The following is a 17,056-nucleotide window of genomic DNA, read 5'->3' as shown; positions in this document are numbered from 1 at the left end:
GTAATATGGAAAGTTTCATCGTCTAAAAGATATCGTGCAAAATAGAAACACTTAATCAGATTCTCGTTCAAGTCAGTTTTAAAATTTAGAGAGAGAGTAATAATATCTCTTGTACTTTGAGTTTAACCCTTTTTATATAGTAGTGATGAGTGAGAAAACCAACTTTGTATTTCATTAGAAAGGTGAACAAAGATAGCATGCCTTCTTAATTAGGTGGCGTTATCTACGCACGATAATATTTCATATCAAGAAAATTACTCTAATTTGAGATAGGACACGCAATCAAGCGGGAATCTCCTTTTATTAATGTTATGAGAGTTGAAGCTTCTAGATACAGACAAGGTCCGCTATCGTGGAGATAGGATATGTGCCAGTTTAATATTCACGTTTTATAAAAGTATTGAGATAGGATATCGTGGTGATCATATATATTGCAAGACATCATTCATTATTGTTAGCATAACATTATATAAAAAGTATCTTATGTTTATATGATCACTCTGAGAATCATCATCAGTTCAAACTTGAGCTATTGTAGAGTTGAAGATGGAGGCGCGGCGAAACAAGAACCTCTAACGGAGTTGCTTTTGGTAGTGTAGTCCCAGACCCCTCACTCATATCAACATCCTCATCCTTCAAGTTAGCCAAATCAAATGCCTGAAGTAACCTAGCCAGTGTAAGATGAAGAGCATGAAGTGCAAAAGATGCACCTGGACATGATCTTCTTCCAGCCCCAAAAGGAATCAGCTCAAAATGTTGACCTCTTACATCAACACCCTCATTCTTTTTCATAAATCTCTCTGGCTGAAAACTTGATGGGTTCTCCCAGAATCTGGGGTCTCTCTGAATTTTCCATACGTTCACTAGTAGACGAGTTTCTGCTGGGACTTGGTAACCAGCTACGGTGCAATCTTCCATGAATTGACGGGGTATGATGGGAGCAACGGGATAAAGACGGAGGGTTTCTTTGATTATAGCTTGAATGTAGACAAGGTTTTTTATGTCTGATTCCTCAATTTGGCGTTCTTTTCCAACATTTAAATCTATTTCTGCTTGTGCCTTCTTTAATACTAATGGGTTATTCAAGAGCAGCGAGACTGCCCATGTTAGTGTAGTTGTTGTAGTGTCCCCGGCACCAACAATTAGAGCCTGAAAATTTAAACAACTCAAAGAGTAAGCAAAAGAAAGGAAAATTATACATTAGTGGTATATATGGATTTTATTTACACATATAAGGAAAAAATCAAAGAATTTCTGCTTTGGGGTGAATTTAATTTACCCCCGCATTCGCAAATTTGAATAGCGTGGAGTTAGAAGTGATTCTCAAACGACCCAGTCCGGATTGGGTGGTGCCGAGATAGAATGTCTGAGCAAGGAGCAGCCCTAAGAGATGTCGATGGGACATGAATGAACTGAATCCCACATCGAATAGAGAGAGATAAGATGAGAATCCAATACATGCAGATGCGTTTTAAAGCAGAGTGCCAAATGTGTTGGATTTGGGCCAGAGCCGACAATAGCTACATGGTATTGGGTCAGGATATTACAATTGGTATCAGAGCCGACTCTCCACGTACGATATGTGGTTTAGGACGAATCAGACGTAAGTTGGTGGGCCTGTAAGGACATAGTCCAAAGTGGGTGGCACCGAGATAGAAGTCGTGAGCAAAGAGCTATCTTAAGGGATGGCAATAAGGACATGAATGAACTGAATCCCACATCGGAAATGGAGAGAGGGTGACTGTGGCTTATTAGTAACGTGTGATTCCAATCAGACACGTTTTAAAAGTCGTGAGGTCCAAAAGGTTAGATTTGGACCAAAACAGACAATATCTACGGATTCTTTCTAAAACAACCATTTATTTCTAAAATATAACTTTGATAAAATAACCTACAAACGAAAATGGATAAGGATACGGACACGAAATGCGCTAACCTTACTAACTAGAAGTGTGGATGCAACATAGTCACAAATAGATCAAGTATAATGAAGATTTAGAATGTACCAGACAAGTAGACTTGATACTAGTATCTTCATCAAATGCAAAACCAGAGAGGTTCCCTTTAGTCTCAAGTGACAACATCACATCAATGAAATCATTTTCACCATCACCCTTAGCCTCTCCCAGACCCCTCTTCTGCCGATGCTCATGAAGCCAACCAGAGAGCACAGCATCCAAATCCTTAGCTGTCTTCTTCATAGCCTTCTCATGCCCCTCCAAATCTAACCACCGCAGAAACGGAAGTGCATCCGAAACCACAAAAATCCCCATCAAATGAAAGAATCTACAAATTGCATTCTTACACCTTTCAGCCTCATCATCACCCTCTCCATAACACTTCCCAGCCACCATTTTAACAATCACATTAAATGTCAAATCCTCAAACCACTTGTTAAGTTCAACAAGCACAGGAATGCAATTATTTTTAGTCCATAGATTATAAAGCTTCCTAATGCTTAATCCAACTTCAGTTTCCTGAACATGCTTGATCATCTCGAGACGGCGATTAGCGAGAAGTTCAAGCATTACTATCTTTCTCATCTCACGCCAGTGGGAGCTATAGGGTGCGAAACCGAATACGGCATGGTTGTAACACATGTGCTGAGTAGCTGCTGTTGTGGGACGAGAAGCGACGGCTCTGTCGTTTATGGTGAAGCATTCTTTGGCTGCTTCTCTGGTGGAAATCACGAATGCACTTTGGCTGCCTATGCGGATGTTGAATGCTGGGCCGTACTTGTCTGACATTGATCCAAGTGTTTGATGAAGAAGCTTATTAGCACCTCCTAGAAGGTGGAGATGGCCTATGATTGGCCATGCCCCAGCAGGTTCTGGAGCCTGAGTGGAGCTAGACTTGCTTGCTGTGCTGCTCTTTTTCCCTCGGAGACATATATTGTAGAGAAAGATGAAGGATAAAAGTACACAAATTGAGGTTAATTGGAGAGTAAAATCCATGGTTATGTGGGAGATTTGATGGATGAAATTGGAATTGAAATTGCATTGGGATATATAAGCATACTTTAGTAATACTTTATTAAGAATACTAGCATGAATCAAGACGAAGTCTGTTGATCTCTGGCAAGGTTTGGTGGAAGATATGCATGAACTCGTATATCATGTGTGTGATATCAATTTTTAATCAGCATTACGAATTGAATCTCTTACACTAACACTATAATTTAATACTTGCATTTCTCAACGTTTTTGAACGGAAGAAAACAACTAAGACACATGACCGCAGTTTAGTACCGATCGAGTTTGCATTATCAATTATGACAAAATTTAAAATACTTATGAATCACTTGGTTTATATTTTTCTTTACATCAATAATATATGTGATTTTATGATTTGCATAAAAAGACAATATGCTTTACGACAATCAGCAAACAGATGAATGAATTTGATTAATGATATTAGTATTTGACTTTGATGGTGTGCCACGTTGATTTATTTATGCGGCACATGTGGAACATTAACTTTTATTGATATGGTATATTGACTTGATGATTTGATATGTTGACTTGATGACGTGATATGTTGATTTGATGATATGACAAAAGATGTTATAATTTTATGAAATGAAATTATAATTTGATGATATGACAAATGATGTTATAATTTGATGATATGACTTGATATGTTATAATTTTATGACGAGATATATATGTTTGCAAGAAATATTGCATTTCAAGAAACATGGTGTGTAATAAAGAAGCAAGTAGACAAACAATTGTTGACCCGTGGAGTAAGGGGGTGATATAGCATAGTTGCAAGAATCATGCAACTTTGGCTTCTCATATATATTATTTTGAAGAATGCATCATTCAGCAGCACCTGTAATTTATTTCGCAAGTGGCAAGAAATCAGCAAAACTAAAACATATCCAGTGAAGGCAAAACAGAGGCAAAGAGGTCTTCGGTAGCTCGGAAATAAAGCAAAAAGACCCTTTTCTGCAAAATTTCAACAATGGTAAAAAAAAAAAAGGATCAACTTTGGCTTCAAAACTGTAATTTGTTTAAAATTATCAATACAAAAGATATTTATATTTTTTATCAGCAATCTTTTTATAATTATCTATATATTTTCAAGGAGTAGGGGGTATTATAATATTTTTCCCTTTTGGTCACTCTTCATTAAAGATATATAGATTTGTTTACAGGGATAAGCTGGGGACTGAGCTAGACAAGGCTAAAAGAACAAATTCCTACACTCAACCCAACTCACTTAACTAATATGTCTATATAAAAGATATTAAATTAAATTTATAATTAAACTATGATTATCAATGAAAAAAATAAAAAATTTAGTTAATTAATTCAATAAATATATATATATGGCCGGATTGGATTTGTTTAAGCTTTGAGACAAATCTCATATCCAATTTATTTTATGTGCAGTTTTGAATATAACCGAATTTATAACAAATCAAACATCAAATATGTATGTCTGATATCAGACTCAATGATGTCACATATACGACGTTATCATCATCTTCATTGCGATTCAAACCCAAGCGTAATAAGAGTCCAAACAGATTCAAAACAGTCCCAAACTCACTTCAACAAGTCATTATGGCCTCAGGTTTTAACCTTAGTGCTTCAAGAAATCTTCTGGAACTGATTCCTCCCAGTATTCGGACTTCTTAAGAGATCAGAAATTCTAGCTTCGTAAGGATTCCAAAGAATGTGGTAACCTTAAACCTAATCAAACACTCTAAATAAGCAGGTATAGATACAAGGTTCGGTGCGTACTACTATCTCTAAACTAGTTCATCCATTCGGTGCTAAATCACAAATTGATTTAGACATCGGAACGGTTTTGCGGGACTCCGACTCCGTCTGACCTGCATACTATTTTGTAGGTTCAATACAACGTTGGATCAGTATCACAGTTTGGACACATAACCAATATCGGATAACAAGTTATCAATATCCAAATTCAACCATAAAAAAAACGGCTTGGTAGATCGACAGGTCCATGAAGTGATCTAGCAAACAGTAATAATGAAGATCCATATTTAACATAACTACATTTGGGTCCACTAAGCTAAGGACCAGAATTCTATTTTAAATTCACAATGATGTTGCAATCTGATAACAATATGGACATACAGAGATCTCACTACTTATTAGATGGTTAAGTTAAACTTGGATTGGATTGATTGGTTTATAACCAATTTATCCATAGATATTCTATGAATGGGTTCAATTGATAATGATTTTACAAAATTTGTAAGACTTTAAGGATTTGAATTTGCAAAATAAGCCAAAACTCCTAACAGAAAAGTTTTGAAGACATCTGAAACTGAAAATGAGGGTGGTGGTATAGTGGGGAAGGTGGAGACATATTTGGTTGAAAATCTAAGGCAGGATATGATGTAATGATGAAACAGAAACACGAGGAATTCATATGGTTTCAACTATTATTTCTTGTTCTTGATTGATGCTTACATAATTTTGTACCCCTGCCCTGCCCCTGCACAGTTTTAAATTTGTTTTTTTGTTTCAGGCTTCAGCGCTTCATACGCTAAGTTGGGCCTCTCTTTTTATTTAGAATACTTGGGCTGTGGAGCCCATTTCATCCAAACCCTAAAATTATATAATCATGTCAAATTCACAACATTGTTATTTTTTTATATATTTAAGGAGTATGATTTAAAAATTAGGAGTCTAAAATTTATTTTCTTATGGTTTAGGATTTATGAATTGAGGTCGAGAATTTATAAATTATAATATAAAAGTATATTTATATGTGATATAGAAAATAGTAACATTAAAAATTACTTTGATAGTATGATTTAATTGTAATTTTAGTTTTTGTATAAAAATTTCAAAAAATTCAACTATATAGTATATTAACAAAAATTGGACATTATAGTATATTAATCTAAAGATAAGAAAAAATCAACTTACTAGACCCTTTCATAAAAATTAAAAAAAAAAAAACAAATAAATAGGTGTTGATATGTCCATGCATGGAAAAGGATCCCCTAAAACGCGTCCATCTCCACCTTACATTGCTATCTTTCCATATCATCATGATAACATGTTTGTCACAATCATAAATCAAAACAGTTGTCTCATAGAAACCAAAATGTCACAAAAAAAAAAGCCTTAAAATACGTTTTAACGCTACTATAGGGGAGAACATCTGATAACAAGTGAAAAGATATCTTCAAAGAATGAATTCTCAACAGTGGGCCTTGAGCCCATGGACCGGATCTTCAAGGTTCGGACGCATGAGATAAAATCGTACTAGTGTGAGTCGTTTAAACCAAAGAAGACCTAGCTTATTGATGAAAATACAAGTAGAGATCGACTCATGTTATAAAAATTGAGCATTGTATGAATATAAAAACGAAGGAACTTTACATGTAGTGCCTCTCATTGGAAGATCATGTTCTTCCAATAAGGGTCTACCACCTCAACTGGTAGTAACAAAAAGCATAACATAATGTGTAACAATACAAGATTTATAGAGATCTATGAGACATGCAGAAAAATCCTTAACTCCTTTCTTCTTTTTACTTCTCTCCATCTGAGATTGAAACTGACTTTAACATCGGGATGCTTACGCTGATTAGTTGACAATTCTTTTATTTTGCAGATTCAAGCAAGACTTTAGAAAAGGGTTTTGAGGATCCAACTATCAGAATTTCTACATTATATCAATTCAGACTTTTTAAAATAAGATAAGGTCAAACAAGTCTCCGCTATATATATGAATGGCATCAGATAAGGTACCTGTAGGTAATGTCAATTCCAAGCACTTACCTTTTTATTTTATTTTTTAATTACCCGTGCATGCCTCATTACTCTAACGCGTATGCTTCTCGAATCTCAAATAGTGGATACTCACGGGTACCTTACCCGTTAAAAATCGACATAAATAAATAAATTATGAATTTAACAAAAATAAATTTTATAAATCATCCATAAATTTAAAAAAAAAATCTAAATTCAAACATTTTAAACCACTAAAATTATCAAGAAATTAAAACACACTAAAAATAAAAAGTTCATTTTAATACAACGATAATATTTATTTTTCCTTCATTTGGTATGACGGGTACCTGACACCTTATGAGATAATCTCATACTCGTTTCATACCCATCACGAATGACATTTTAGATGATATATCCATCTCATATCCTTGTTCCATAGAGTTCGAATAATTCTATTAAGATCAGATAGTGTGAGAGATACTCTCGAAACGCGTACTCGTGTCCTTATCATCCTAGCTGCATTATATGATGATCCCCTTATATAATTAAAAGACGAAGATGCTAGAGCTACAAAGTGTAGTCTGTTGTTGGGATATACGAGTGAGTCAAAGAGTCAATCATTTCACTGATCAACAAAATGTCGTCCTGGTCCTGCAATAACATAGCCACCCATTGATTGGAATTTGACACTTAAGAGTGACGATCTAACATATATATTCTCTATTTTACACATTAACTTGGACCCACCAGTCCATTTGAATTATGCTTCCATGACCAAACTTTGCAACGACAAAATAAACTAGATTCAATTATTATTATTTCATTTCAATATATACATCATTTACTTTTTTTTCACTTGATACCTCTATTTGTCAAATTACTTAACTCCAAGTACAAATTTCAAACGTACATGAAATGAACACTCAGAATGTTGGAAAACAGAATCATCACTTTTTTTGGCCTTCATTTTGAAGTCCAATATGTCCCAAATTATAATCATCATGGTACAATTGCTGAATTATTTCTTATATTCATAATTTTACCAAAATGTTTAGAGTAGCCATCATCATAATTAAGCCTCCCATAATAAATTTACCATTCCATATTTTTCCCAGATAAGACAATTCCAAGAACATATATATATCATATGGAACAGATGCATGAAATATATTAGATATAATCATGGTCCATGCACGTTCATACACCAGAAAAAAGAAGAAGAAAAAGGTAGTAGATGATTAATTAGACAAATTATGTTTGTTAGTATGTTTTAACACTTAAGGAGTGTTAACTCATTTGATGACTCAGCATACTCCATTTGCCAACTTGGCCTTCCAAGTGTGAATTCTAGGTTAACCAACATAGCTGATGAAGTTGTCAATGAGCTGTCCTTCACTCTATCAAACATGTGGATGCCTCCCATTGGTTCATTATCCTAATAATAAGTTAAGAATCATGTATTAATTACAATGATTTGGAAACTTTTTTGTAATTAATTACTAAAATTTCAATATGTTTGATACCTTGCTATTATTATCTGGATTGAGATGAGAATATGGCAAAGCCTCACTAGTTTTGTCCCTTGTCTCCATTGATGATGATGTCCAAGAATCTCTGTTCATAGCATATACCAAAAGATCAATACTACTAAATATTTACACACATTTTCTTCAGGTTCATCATTATTTTGTTTTTAAAATATATTATACACACTCAAAGGATCAGCAAACAGAGCAAAATAATAATATTTTCAAAATAATAATAATAATAATAATAATGAGTATGATAAACCTTCATAAAAAAAAATTTATAAGATCCAAATTTCTCCCTAATTGTTTGGGGGAAATATAAATATACCCCTAACATTATTAAAAATGGAAATTTTTTATTTTAATGTTTCTAACTTAAACAATTTTAGATCTAGATAACAATAACATGAAGTAATTTGGATTCAGGTCATAAAATAAGACCCTTACCTAAATTCATGGCGGAGCATAGAGCACAAGGTGCTAGCACACTATTTATCGCGGTAAATTACTAGATAGTAGTTTAGAAGCTGACTCTATCGTTACTTAAAACCAAAATTGATCTATATTGAAAATGTTATGATAAAATTTCATAATATCTTATATTACGAGTTTATCAACACATTCTAAATTGACATTGTGCCTTTTCTATTAGAAATGGAACAAACATTGAATTTGATTAAAAGAGAATTTTAGGTGTTTGGTTAATGATCTCATGTTTTCCTTTTACAAATGAAAAGTAGTATTTTCTAAAAACATAAAATCTCTGCTTTTTAAAAAAAACATCATTTTCCAACATCAAATCGTAACAATAAACAACAAACAGCAACAGTAAACAGTAGGTAAAAAACGAAATGTTTGAATAGGGGAAGAGATCCATTTATTCTAGAAGATGGTATGGAATTAAGAGTGATGAGATTGGAATAGGAAGTTTAAAAAATAAAAAACAAAAGAAAAAATTAAATAGAAAACTCAATAGTTTGGTGTTTAGTTGATTGTATATAGGAATGAGCCAACAAAGTCCAGCCAAACATTAATGGCTCTATCAACTATGACTACTACTACTACTTAGATAATGTGATTGCGCAAACCAATTCTCGGTTTGGATTAAAAATAAAAGTTTTTATCAAAAAAATAAATAAAAAAATAAAAAGCATTGAGATTTGAACCAAAAGGCTTGACTTTTGAAGATACATTGGGATCAAGCAATGCAATTAAAAATCTAACGGGTGCAAAATAAGAACTTGCTTTCTACTTTTATTTTTTCTCATTATGCAATGTTTTACGTGAATCACCGCTGCACCTACAAATTTAAAACCCTAGGCCACAAATTCTTTTCATTAACATCTATGTACTACAGACTTTATTACTAAGATCAAATACTTTTTAGATTATTCTTTTCACAAATAGTACTTTTTACATTATTAAAGAAGGTTGACTTGAGTTATTAAAGATTTCAAATGGTTTAAATTAGAGATTTGAAATTCGAGTTTTAATACATATATAAAACTTTAGTTAAAAAGATGATTTACATATTTCAAATAGAATAATCAATCTTAATGGGCTAATAAGCAAAACAAATAAAAAAGCATTATGAGGTCTTTTGTCATTCTAATTTTAGTGGATTTATGCGTGTTTCTTTCGGATTTTTGAAATAGCTTTTAACATTCCATTCGAAATGCAGAAAAATAGTGTTTTGTTCGGTTTATAAAACAATAAGTTTTAGATTTTTTATTTATGGAAACAGTAGCGTTGTGGAGTTTTTTATGAACCTTGTTTGTATTTTTTTTTTTTAAGAAATTATCATTCTTATTTTCACAAAACATGTTTCTTTTTAATACTATTCATCTCTGTAATATTATTGTTGAAAGAACAATGATTTCTCAGTTCAATAAACTATTATTTTCAATTCTGTAATTATTTAGGTTATTTTTATAAATTTGTGTATTTCTATAATTTATTTGTTTATTAATTTAAAATATATTAATATTAGACATTTTATATATTAACAATCCCTCACAATTTTACTAAACATTAGTAATAATTAATTAGTTAATAACAAACAACTAAATGCAACATGAAAAACTAATAGAAACACAACAACAATTATTAGCTAAAAGTTAAACCAAACAATCCTAAATCTCTAGCTTTTTATTTCAACACATCAAACCTTTTGATCTTTTTTTTCAGTTTACTAAGTTAGTTAACTATTAACACCTAGTTCATTTAAAATAGCATTCTTCATCTCATTTGTGTAGAAGAAATTTATATTTTTTCTATAACTATCTCACACCTAAAAAAAATATAGTTTAAAATTGTTCATATAAAATAAATAATTTGTTATATTAACTGAATTTTTCAAAACTGAAAAAATCATGTTAAAATGAAAAATAGAGGGTTAAAATGAGAATAATAATCTGAGCCTCATTATGTTCTTTACCGAATAAAAACTTACCAACAAAGACACCACATGTTAGACAAAAACGACAATGATGAATACGTTTTTATGTATATTGGTGCTTGTATCTATGCATTTCATAAAATATTCTCTCTAAGACAAAAAGAAAACAAAAAAAAAATCACTTAGAGAAGCATAAATTCACCTTATTTGAGCTATATCTGGAAGACCTGAACTTCCTTTATTATTAATAATACTCTCCTCAACTTTTCCTCCTTCAACATCCCTTTGCTTCAACCCCATATCTATATGACCTGCAAAATCATCATACAATAGAGCCGTTACTCTTTCAAATCTCAAATTTAATTTAATTTAATTTAATAAATGAGAACCTGTCACATTTTATTTTGAATGACTATCTACCTATCTATCTCAAGTAAAGAAAACAAATGGATTTGAAATATTAATATTAATAAGAGTTCCTCGGAAAGGAAAATCTAAAAATTTTTACCTGATCCTTTGTCAGTGCTCTTCACTGTTCTATACATCTGCATGAGATTAATAGAAAACCCATATAAATAAAAATAAAAATAATAAAAAGAGCCTGTAGATGCCTTTTTGTCCTTAGTTCTTGTTATTTCAACCCCACAATAAATGAAATTGACCATATAAACAACAACAATGGGAATATTGAAAATCCACCTGCAAGTGACTCTTCACATGAGCTAGGGTTAGATCTTTCACATTCATCAATTCCAGTACTGATTTCGGCGTTGCCCCTAAACATTTTTTAATTTTCTGATCATCAGTATCAAGTAAATAAATTAAGAGTATTAGAATTGAATATTTTAGGAAATTACTTTCATGGCCGCCAAGAAGCTGGACCGCATGAACAAAATGGGCATGGAGAGTTGTGGTCCATCTCATTCTAGGAGCTCGGATGCTTCTTTTCACTCCTCCTCCTCCTCCATTTCTCTTCAACTCTCTGCCGTAGATTTGTGGTTGATAATGATGACGATGCTGATGATGATGATGGTAAACGATGTCGTTTCTCGGTATCTGAACACTTTGAGAACTTAAATCCCCCATTTCAAACCCTAACTTCAAACTCGGCTCATGGCTTAAATCGCTTCCGCTCCCGCTACTACCTGAATCTGTAGTTGAACTCCGTTCGCTGTGAATGGATTTCCTCGTTAATGGAGGGCTGATCTGCAAGGAAAGATCGGGAAACGGGGAGGAAGAAGAAGATGCGGTTCTCATCATCGGAAAAAAAAGGAGGGGAAAATGGGGTGTTTAAATGAAGAAATGGAAGTTGTGATTATATGATTAAATCATGATAACCTTATGATTTGGGAGTAGGCTTTATTGAGTAGGGTGGTATAGAATAGTATAGGGGGGGAAAAGTAAAAAAAGTAAAAGAAGGAATTGCAGAGAACAGTCAGAGGAAGAAGAGGAGAGGTTAAAATTGGTTAAAATAGAAAGTAAGTGGGAAAAAAAGGGAAGTTATGCATTCAAGGATACAGAGAGAGGTGTTTGTAAAAGGGAAGTTGCAGAGAAATATAATGGCTTGGCTGGGATTCAAGGAACCAAATAAAGGACTACTGTTCAATGGGATATTATTTTTCTTTTTCTTTTAATTATTATTATTCTCTCTTTCTTTCTTTCTAGCTCTCTCAATCTGTCTACGGTGATGGATTGTGACCCTTTTTAATTCCTTAACACCTTTTCATTTTTTATTATTATTATTAAATTTAGGATTGACTAGCAGGCCAAAAATATGTGTTTGTCTAATTGCTTTTCTATTATAGAAAAGAATACGTTTATTTATGTTTTGTTTTTTACTTGTGAATGATAGATTAGTACGTAGGGTAGGTAGGTAATTGACAATATATACTCATTTTATGGGAGAAATTTCTGTCTTTTACTTTATTAAATACTTTCTCATCTCATCAACAGATTACAAGTTTTAAATAAGTTTAAGAGAGGTGTTTAGTTTATCTATTTTCTCCTTCCATTTCTCTTTTTACTTTAAAAATAAAAAAAAAAATTGAGGTGTTTGGAACAACAAATAGCATGTAAACCAAATAGATACTAATACAAATATATAATTACATATCCAAGTTTATAATTTTTTTTCTTTTTTTTATATTTGTCCGGATGTCAAAGGTAAAAAGTTATAAGTTATAATTTTTGACTGACTAAATAGAGTTTAGTAGTCACAATTAGATTAGGATCCTAAGATGAAATTTTTTATAACTTTTTAATTAGCTAGTTTCTCCATTGTAGGATTCCAAGAGCATCTCCAACAACTTCTTAAATTGGTTCTTAAGTTAAAATTTGAACAGGGAGAATGAAAAATCACCTCCAACAGCCTCTTAGTGGCTCCTCAAATTACTAAGAGTCTCTCTCCATCTCTTAGTACCTCTTAATTCATTTTTTTATTAATAATTTATTATTGAGGAGTCTCTCTCCTCTCACTATCGGTAAATATAACAACAATTAATAATTTTAATGATAAAATAATAAATAAAGAGTGAATATAATGAGTATTGTTGGAGATGATATGTTTTAGTCGGGAGAAAATCTGTTGTCCCCATTTCGGTGTCCTCTTCCATGTCCCTCTCACAAAAAGTGGTCCATTTTAATTAAAATAATATATTTTATGAGTCAAGGGGACCCACATGATTAAAAGGAGCCACTTTTTATAAGAGGGACATGGAATGGGACATCGAAATAGAGATAGCAGATTTCCTCCCGTCTTAGTCACTCGTAAATCATTAAGAATAAATTATTTATATTATTTTTAGAGAGTATATTAAGAGTCTTTTGGAGATGCTTTAATCTAGTAGTGAGGGTATCAGATCACAACTGGTTATAAGTTTAGATATGGAATTATATATTTGTTTTTTAGGTATTTGTTTGTAATTACATTGTGACAATTAACTTGAATATATTTATAATAAATTGATGTATTTAATAAACAGGAATTAATAATGGTGGAAAATAACAGGTAGAGAGGAACAAATTGTTTGAGTAATTGCAGTCTAATCTGAATAGTGATGGAAATTAATGAATGAGAAGAGTAAATGCAAATAGAATAGATGAGGTAGTAGGTAGAGTCCCAGTTCCAGTTGAAGGGCAACCTTAACAATTGCCCTAAACCGACCACTACTATTGTCCAGTCAACAACTACTGATCTCTCCTTTATTTTTGCAAGGTCAATTAGCTTAGCTACCTACGACCCCCTATCACCATATTCCTCACGTATGTATGTACCATCCTGCCAATTAAAATTGAGCTGTACACGTGCCAACTTTAAAATGTTTATATTTCATGGAAGGAAGAAGAAGAAGAATTGGAAGAGAGAGAAAGAAGAAGAGTGTCAGAAAGGGTGGGGGTGTCCGGCGACACCAGCTTCGCAGACATGGAATAACATTAACTTTTACTTATTTCTATTTTCCATTTAATTTGATTTGTATAATCATCCTATACCCCCACGCGCTTTTTAATCACTTCCCCTTCTTTCCCAACCCTCTATTCTTCTCTTCATTTTGCTAGTGCATCCGAGTTCCCATGCAAATGTATACTTACTATTCTTTCTCTTCTCCATATTTCATTTTACAAAAAACACATATTCCGTTACTTTATTTTAACCATACTTTCTTTACATTGTGTTTATCATTGTTGGATTCATCTAATCCAATAGTAAAAGTATAATATAAACACAAATAACAGTATTACACAATTCATCATGAGTACACTGGAATTACTGAGGTATTACATCATTTATTAATAACGGTTAGAGCCACGTGTATCAGTCAAATGAGGCTTAATATCAAAGCACATACTTATCCACATATAGCATCGTGATTAGTTGAATCAATGATTTAATTGTTGTAATCGTTTTTTACCTTATACCATTGATTGGCTGCCACATGGTGCCTGCTCACATTTAGAGTACACAATTCAGCCCTCCTATAAATTCAAGATATAGAGCCCGTTTGTTTTACCTACTGTTTGCTGTTGTTGTTTGCTGTTACGGTTTGCTGTTTGCTGTTACGGTTTACTGTTGCTGTTACGGTTGCTGTTTTCTGTTTGAAAAAACTGCTTTTCCAAAAAGCAGAGATTCTCTGCTTTTGTAAAAGGCTGCTTTTAGGGTGTAAAAGACAAACAGGAGATCACTAACCAAACACTCAATACTGCTTTTCAGATGTAAAAGGCAAACAAGATGTCACTAACCAAACACCTAAAACTATCCATTTTGAAGTGAAAAGGCAAAGAGGAGCAAACAAACACCCTCATATAGTACATAAAAGGTACTCAATTCATCCCTATTGCTCAGTTAAGCTTTTACGTACACAACTCTCTAGATATTCTCATTACTGACTTAGGCATCTGAATGGGGTCACCAATTTCCACTCCTCTTTGACCCTTTTCTATTGTATTTCAGGCATCAAAAGGACTCCTCAAAATCTACATTCAGTTTCCTCTTAATACCTACATCATCCCTACTAGTTATTATTAGCAGTCACGCGTTCCCCTTTAGTATAAGAATGAGAGTTGCAAGATGTCAGAACAAAGTGGTGTACCAAGATATAATTTTTGGTGGTTGATACCATCCTCCCTTATAATGCTATCGTTGGAAGATGGTTATCAGAGTCCACTAGAGCTCTTTCCATTCACCATCTAGCTGGGGAAATCCCTATGAAGGCAAGTGTGATTGTTGCAAGGGGTAACCAAGTGATCACCAAGGAGGCATACATGGCCTCTCTCAACGTGAAGCCTATAAAGGAAGTAAGAAAAAGAATTGAGCTATTGGGGAATCTTGAAACCTTATGGTCAAATCTCAGTTGAAGTGCCAAAAGAGGCGAAGGAGGCATTGATAAATGCATTAACAGAGAACATTACTATGAAGGCAGGTGTGATTGTTGCAAGGGGTAACCAAGTGATCACCAAGGAGACATACATAGCCTCCCTCAACATCAAGCCTATAGAGGAAGTAAGAAAAAGAGTTGAGCTAGTGGGGAATCTTGAAACATTATAGTTAGTCAAAGGAAAATCAATTCAAATCTCAGTTGAAGTGCCAAAAGAGGCGAAGGAGGCATCAATAAATGCATTGACAGAGAACATTACTATGAAGGCAGGTGTGATTGTTGCAAGGGGTAACCAAGTGATCACCAAGGAGACATACATAGCCTCCCTCAACATCAAGCCTATAGAGGAAGTAAGAAAAAGAGTTGAGCTAGTGGGGAATCTTGAAACATTATGGTTAGTCAAAGGAAAATAAATTCAAATCTCAGTTGAAGTGCCAAAAGAGGCGAAGGAGGCATCGATAAATGCATTACCAAATGGGCGAAAGTTGAACGAGCCTCCTCCATTACTTCAACACAAATTATAAACTTCATGGAAAAAGTCATATTATGCATGTTTAGTGCGTTGAAACACAATTTACATATTGATTTTTGATTATGATAAAAATATTATAAGAAAAACAATATTCCATAATTAGTTTTAATATTGAAATTAAATGTTGATAGGCTATGCCATTTTACTCGAAAGTGGGGCAAGGGTTAATCAGTTTAGGATTAGAGTTAGGGTTAAGGGTTAATCTAGCTTGAATAGATAGCTAAGGAGACTAAACTCTAAGACACTACACAAGAAAAAAAAACACAAAAGAGAGATTGCTCTCTCTTCAAAACTGTCGCCACTCCCTCTCTTTGTCCTAGTTGAATTTTTAGTTCGTGGAACAACAGAGGTTACTCCTTCGGTGTGGTAACCTCCTAGATTGGTGATATAGAGCTAAAGTCAATTACTTTTGCTCCTATTCAATGAATCTGCGCTACAATAGGTAAGCTTAAATCTATTGATTTACTTATTGTTAGATTTGGATTCATTACCCATCTCATAGAGGTTGGAAAAATCCATTTGCCTTCTCCATTGAAGCCTTCAAGACCTCATAATTGTTTAAAATTATTATGAGGATTAATACCATACATATGTACTTGTATTTGTTTGTTTTGACATATATGCCTATATATATAATAAACAGTCAAATATACCACCATAATTGTTAATGACAAATAAATATGTTCTTATTTAAACGGTAAGCTTGTTTGGTAGAATTTTATTAGTCTAATCATCACATTACTAAGGGTATTTGTCTATCGTTAATAATCACAATGATATATTTAAATATTTATTTGATATATATGGGATGATAGATGAAGTGGAATGTAAAGTGTGTCTGTTAAAGCATTTAATATTTTAATCATTCTATTATAAGTTTGACAGTTGCACTTTCCTTTATAATGAAGAAGTCTGTTAGCAGCATGATTATATACTTTCAAAAGGGCTAATTTATTTAACAATAAAACTATTTCATGCTTTTCTGTGAAACACAATTTACT

General features: G+C 33.0%; 2 protein-coding genes across 2 annotated transcripts; both read right to left on the bottom strand.

Moving 5' to 3' along the window:
• Positions 1-513: 513 nt before the first annotated feature.
• Positions 514-2,954, bottom strand: LOC136200401 (xanthotoxin 5-hydroxylase CYP82C4-like). Its single transcript, XM_065990784.1, has 2 exons — positions 2,007-2,954; positions 514-1,149 (listed from the first exon to the last, which is right to left on the bottom strand). Exons 1-2 carry the CDS (start codon positions 2,952-2,954, stop codon positions 514-516), a joined length of 1,584 nt encoding a protein of 527 aa, XP_065846856.1.
• A 4,855-nt stretch (positions 2,955-7,809) lies between these two features.
• Positions 7,810-12,271, bottom strand: LOC136200563 (probable transcription factor KAN4). The gene is made up of 6 exons (XM_065990936.1): positions 11,510-12,271; positions 11,352-11,428; positions 11,161-11,197; positions 10,855-10,963; positions 8,249-8,339; positions 7,810-8,160 (listed from the first exon to the last, which is right to left on the bottom strand). Exons 1-6 carry the CDS (start codon positions 11,910-11,912, stop codon positions 7,996-7,998), a joined length of 882 nt encoding a protein of 293 aa, XP_065847008.1. The 5' UTR covers positions 11,913-12,271; the 3' UTR covers positions 7,810-7,995.
• Between the last annotated feature and the right edge of the window lie 4,785 nt (positions 12,272-17,056).

The sequence above is a fragment of the Euphorbia lathyris genome, chromosome 7 (assembly GCF_963576675.1).
Source record: "Euphorbia lathyris chromosome 7, ddEupLath1.1, whole genome shotgun sequence".
NCBI lineage: Eukaryota > Viridiplantae > Streptophyta > Magnoliopsida > Malpighiales > Euphorbiaceae > Euphorbia > Euphorbia lathyris.
The sequence above is the reverse complement of the archived record's forward strand: the minus strand, read 5'-3'. Positions and strand labels throughout refer to the sequence as shown.

What these genes read in the sequence shown, in the direction of transcription:
- LOC136200401 (XM_065990784.1), bottom strand. Translation starts at nt 2,954, where the DNA reads ATGGATTTTACTCTCCAATTAACCTCAATTTGTGTACTTTTATCCTTC. An exon ending in GTATCAAGTCTACTTGTCTG is followed by an intron (nt 1,150 to 2,006) that starts GTACATTCTAAA and finishes TTAAATTTTCAG; the next exon opens with GCTCTAATTGTTGGTGCCGG.
- LOC136200563 (XM_065990936.1), bottom strand. Translation starts at nt 11,912, where the DNA reads ATGATGAGAACCGCATCTTCTTCTTCCTCCCCGTTTCCCGATCTTTCC. An exon ending in GCTTCTTGGCGGCCATGAAA is followed by an intron (nt 11,429 to 11,509) that starts GTAATTTCCTAA and finishes AAAAATGTTTAG; the next exon opens with GGGCAACGCCGAAATCAGTA. An exon ending in GAGCACTGACAAAGGATCAG is followed by an intron (nt 10,964 to 11,160) that starts GTAAAAATTTTT and finishes ATGATTTTGCAG; the next exon opens with GTCATATAGATATGGGGTTG.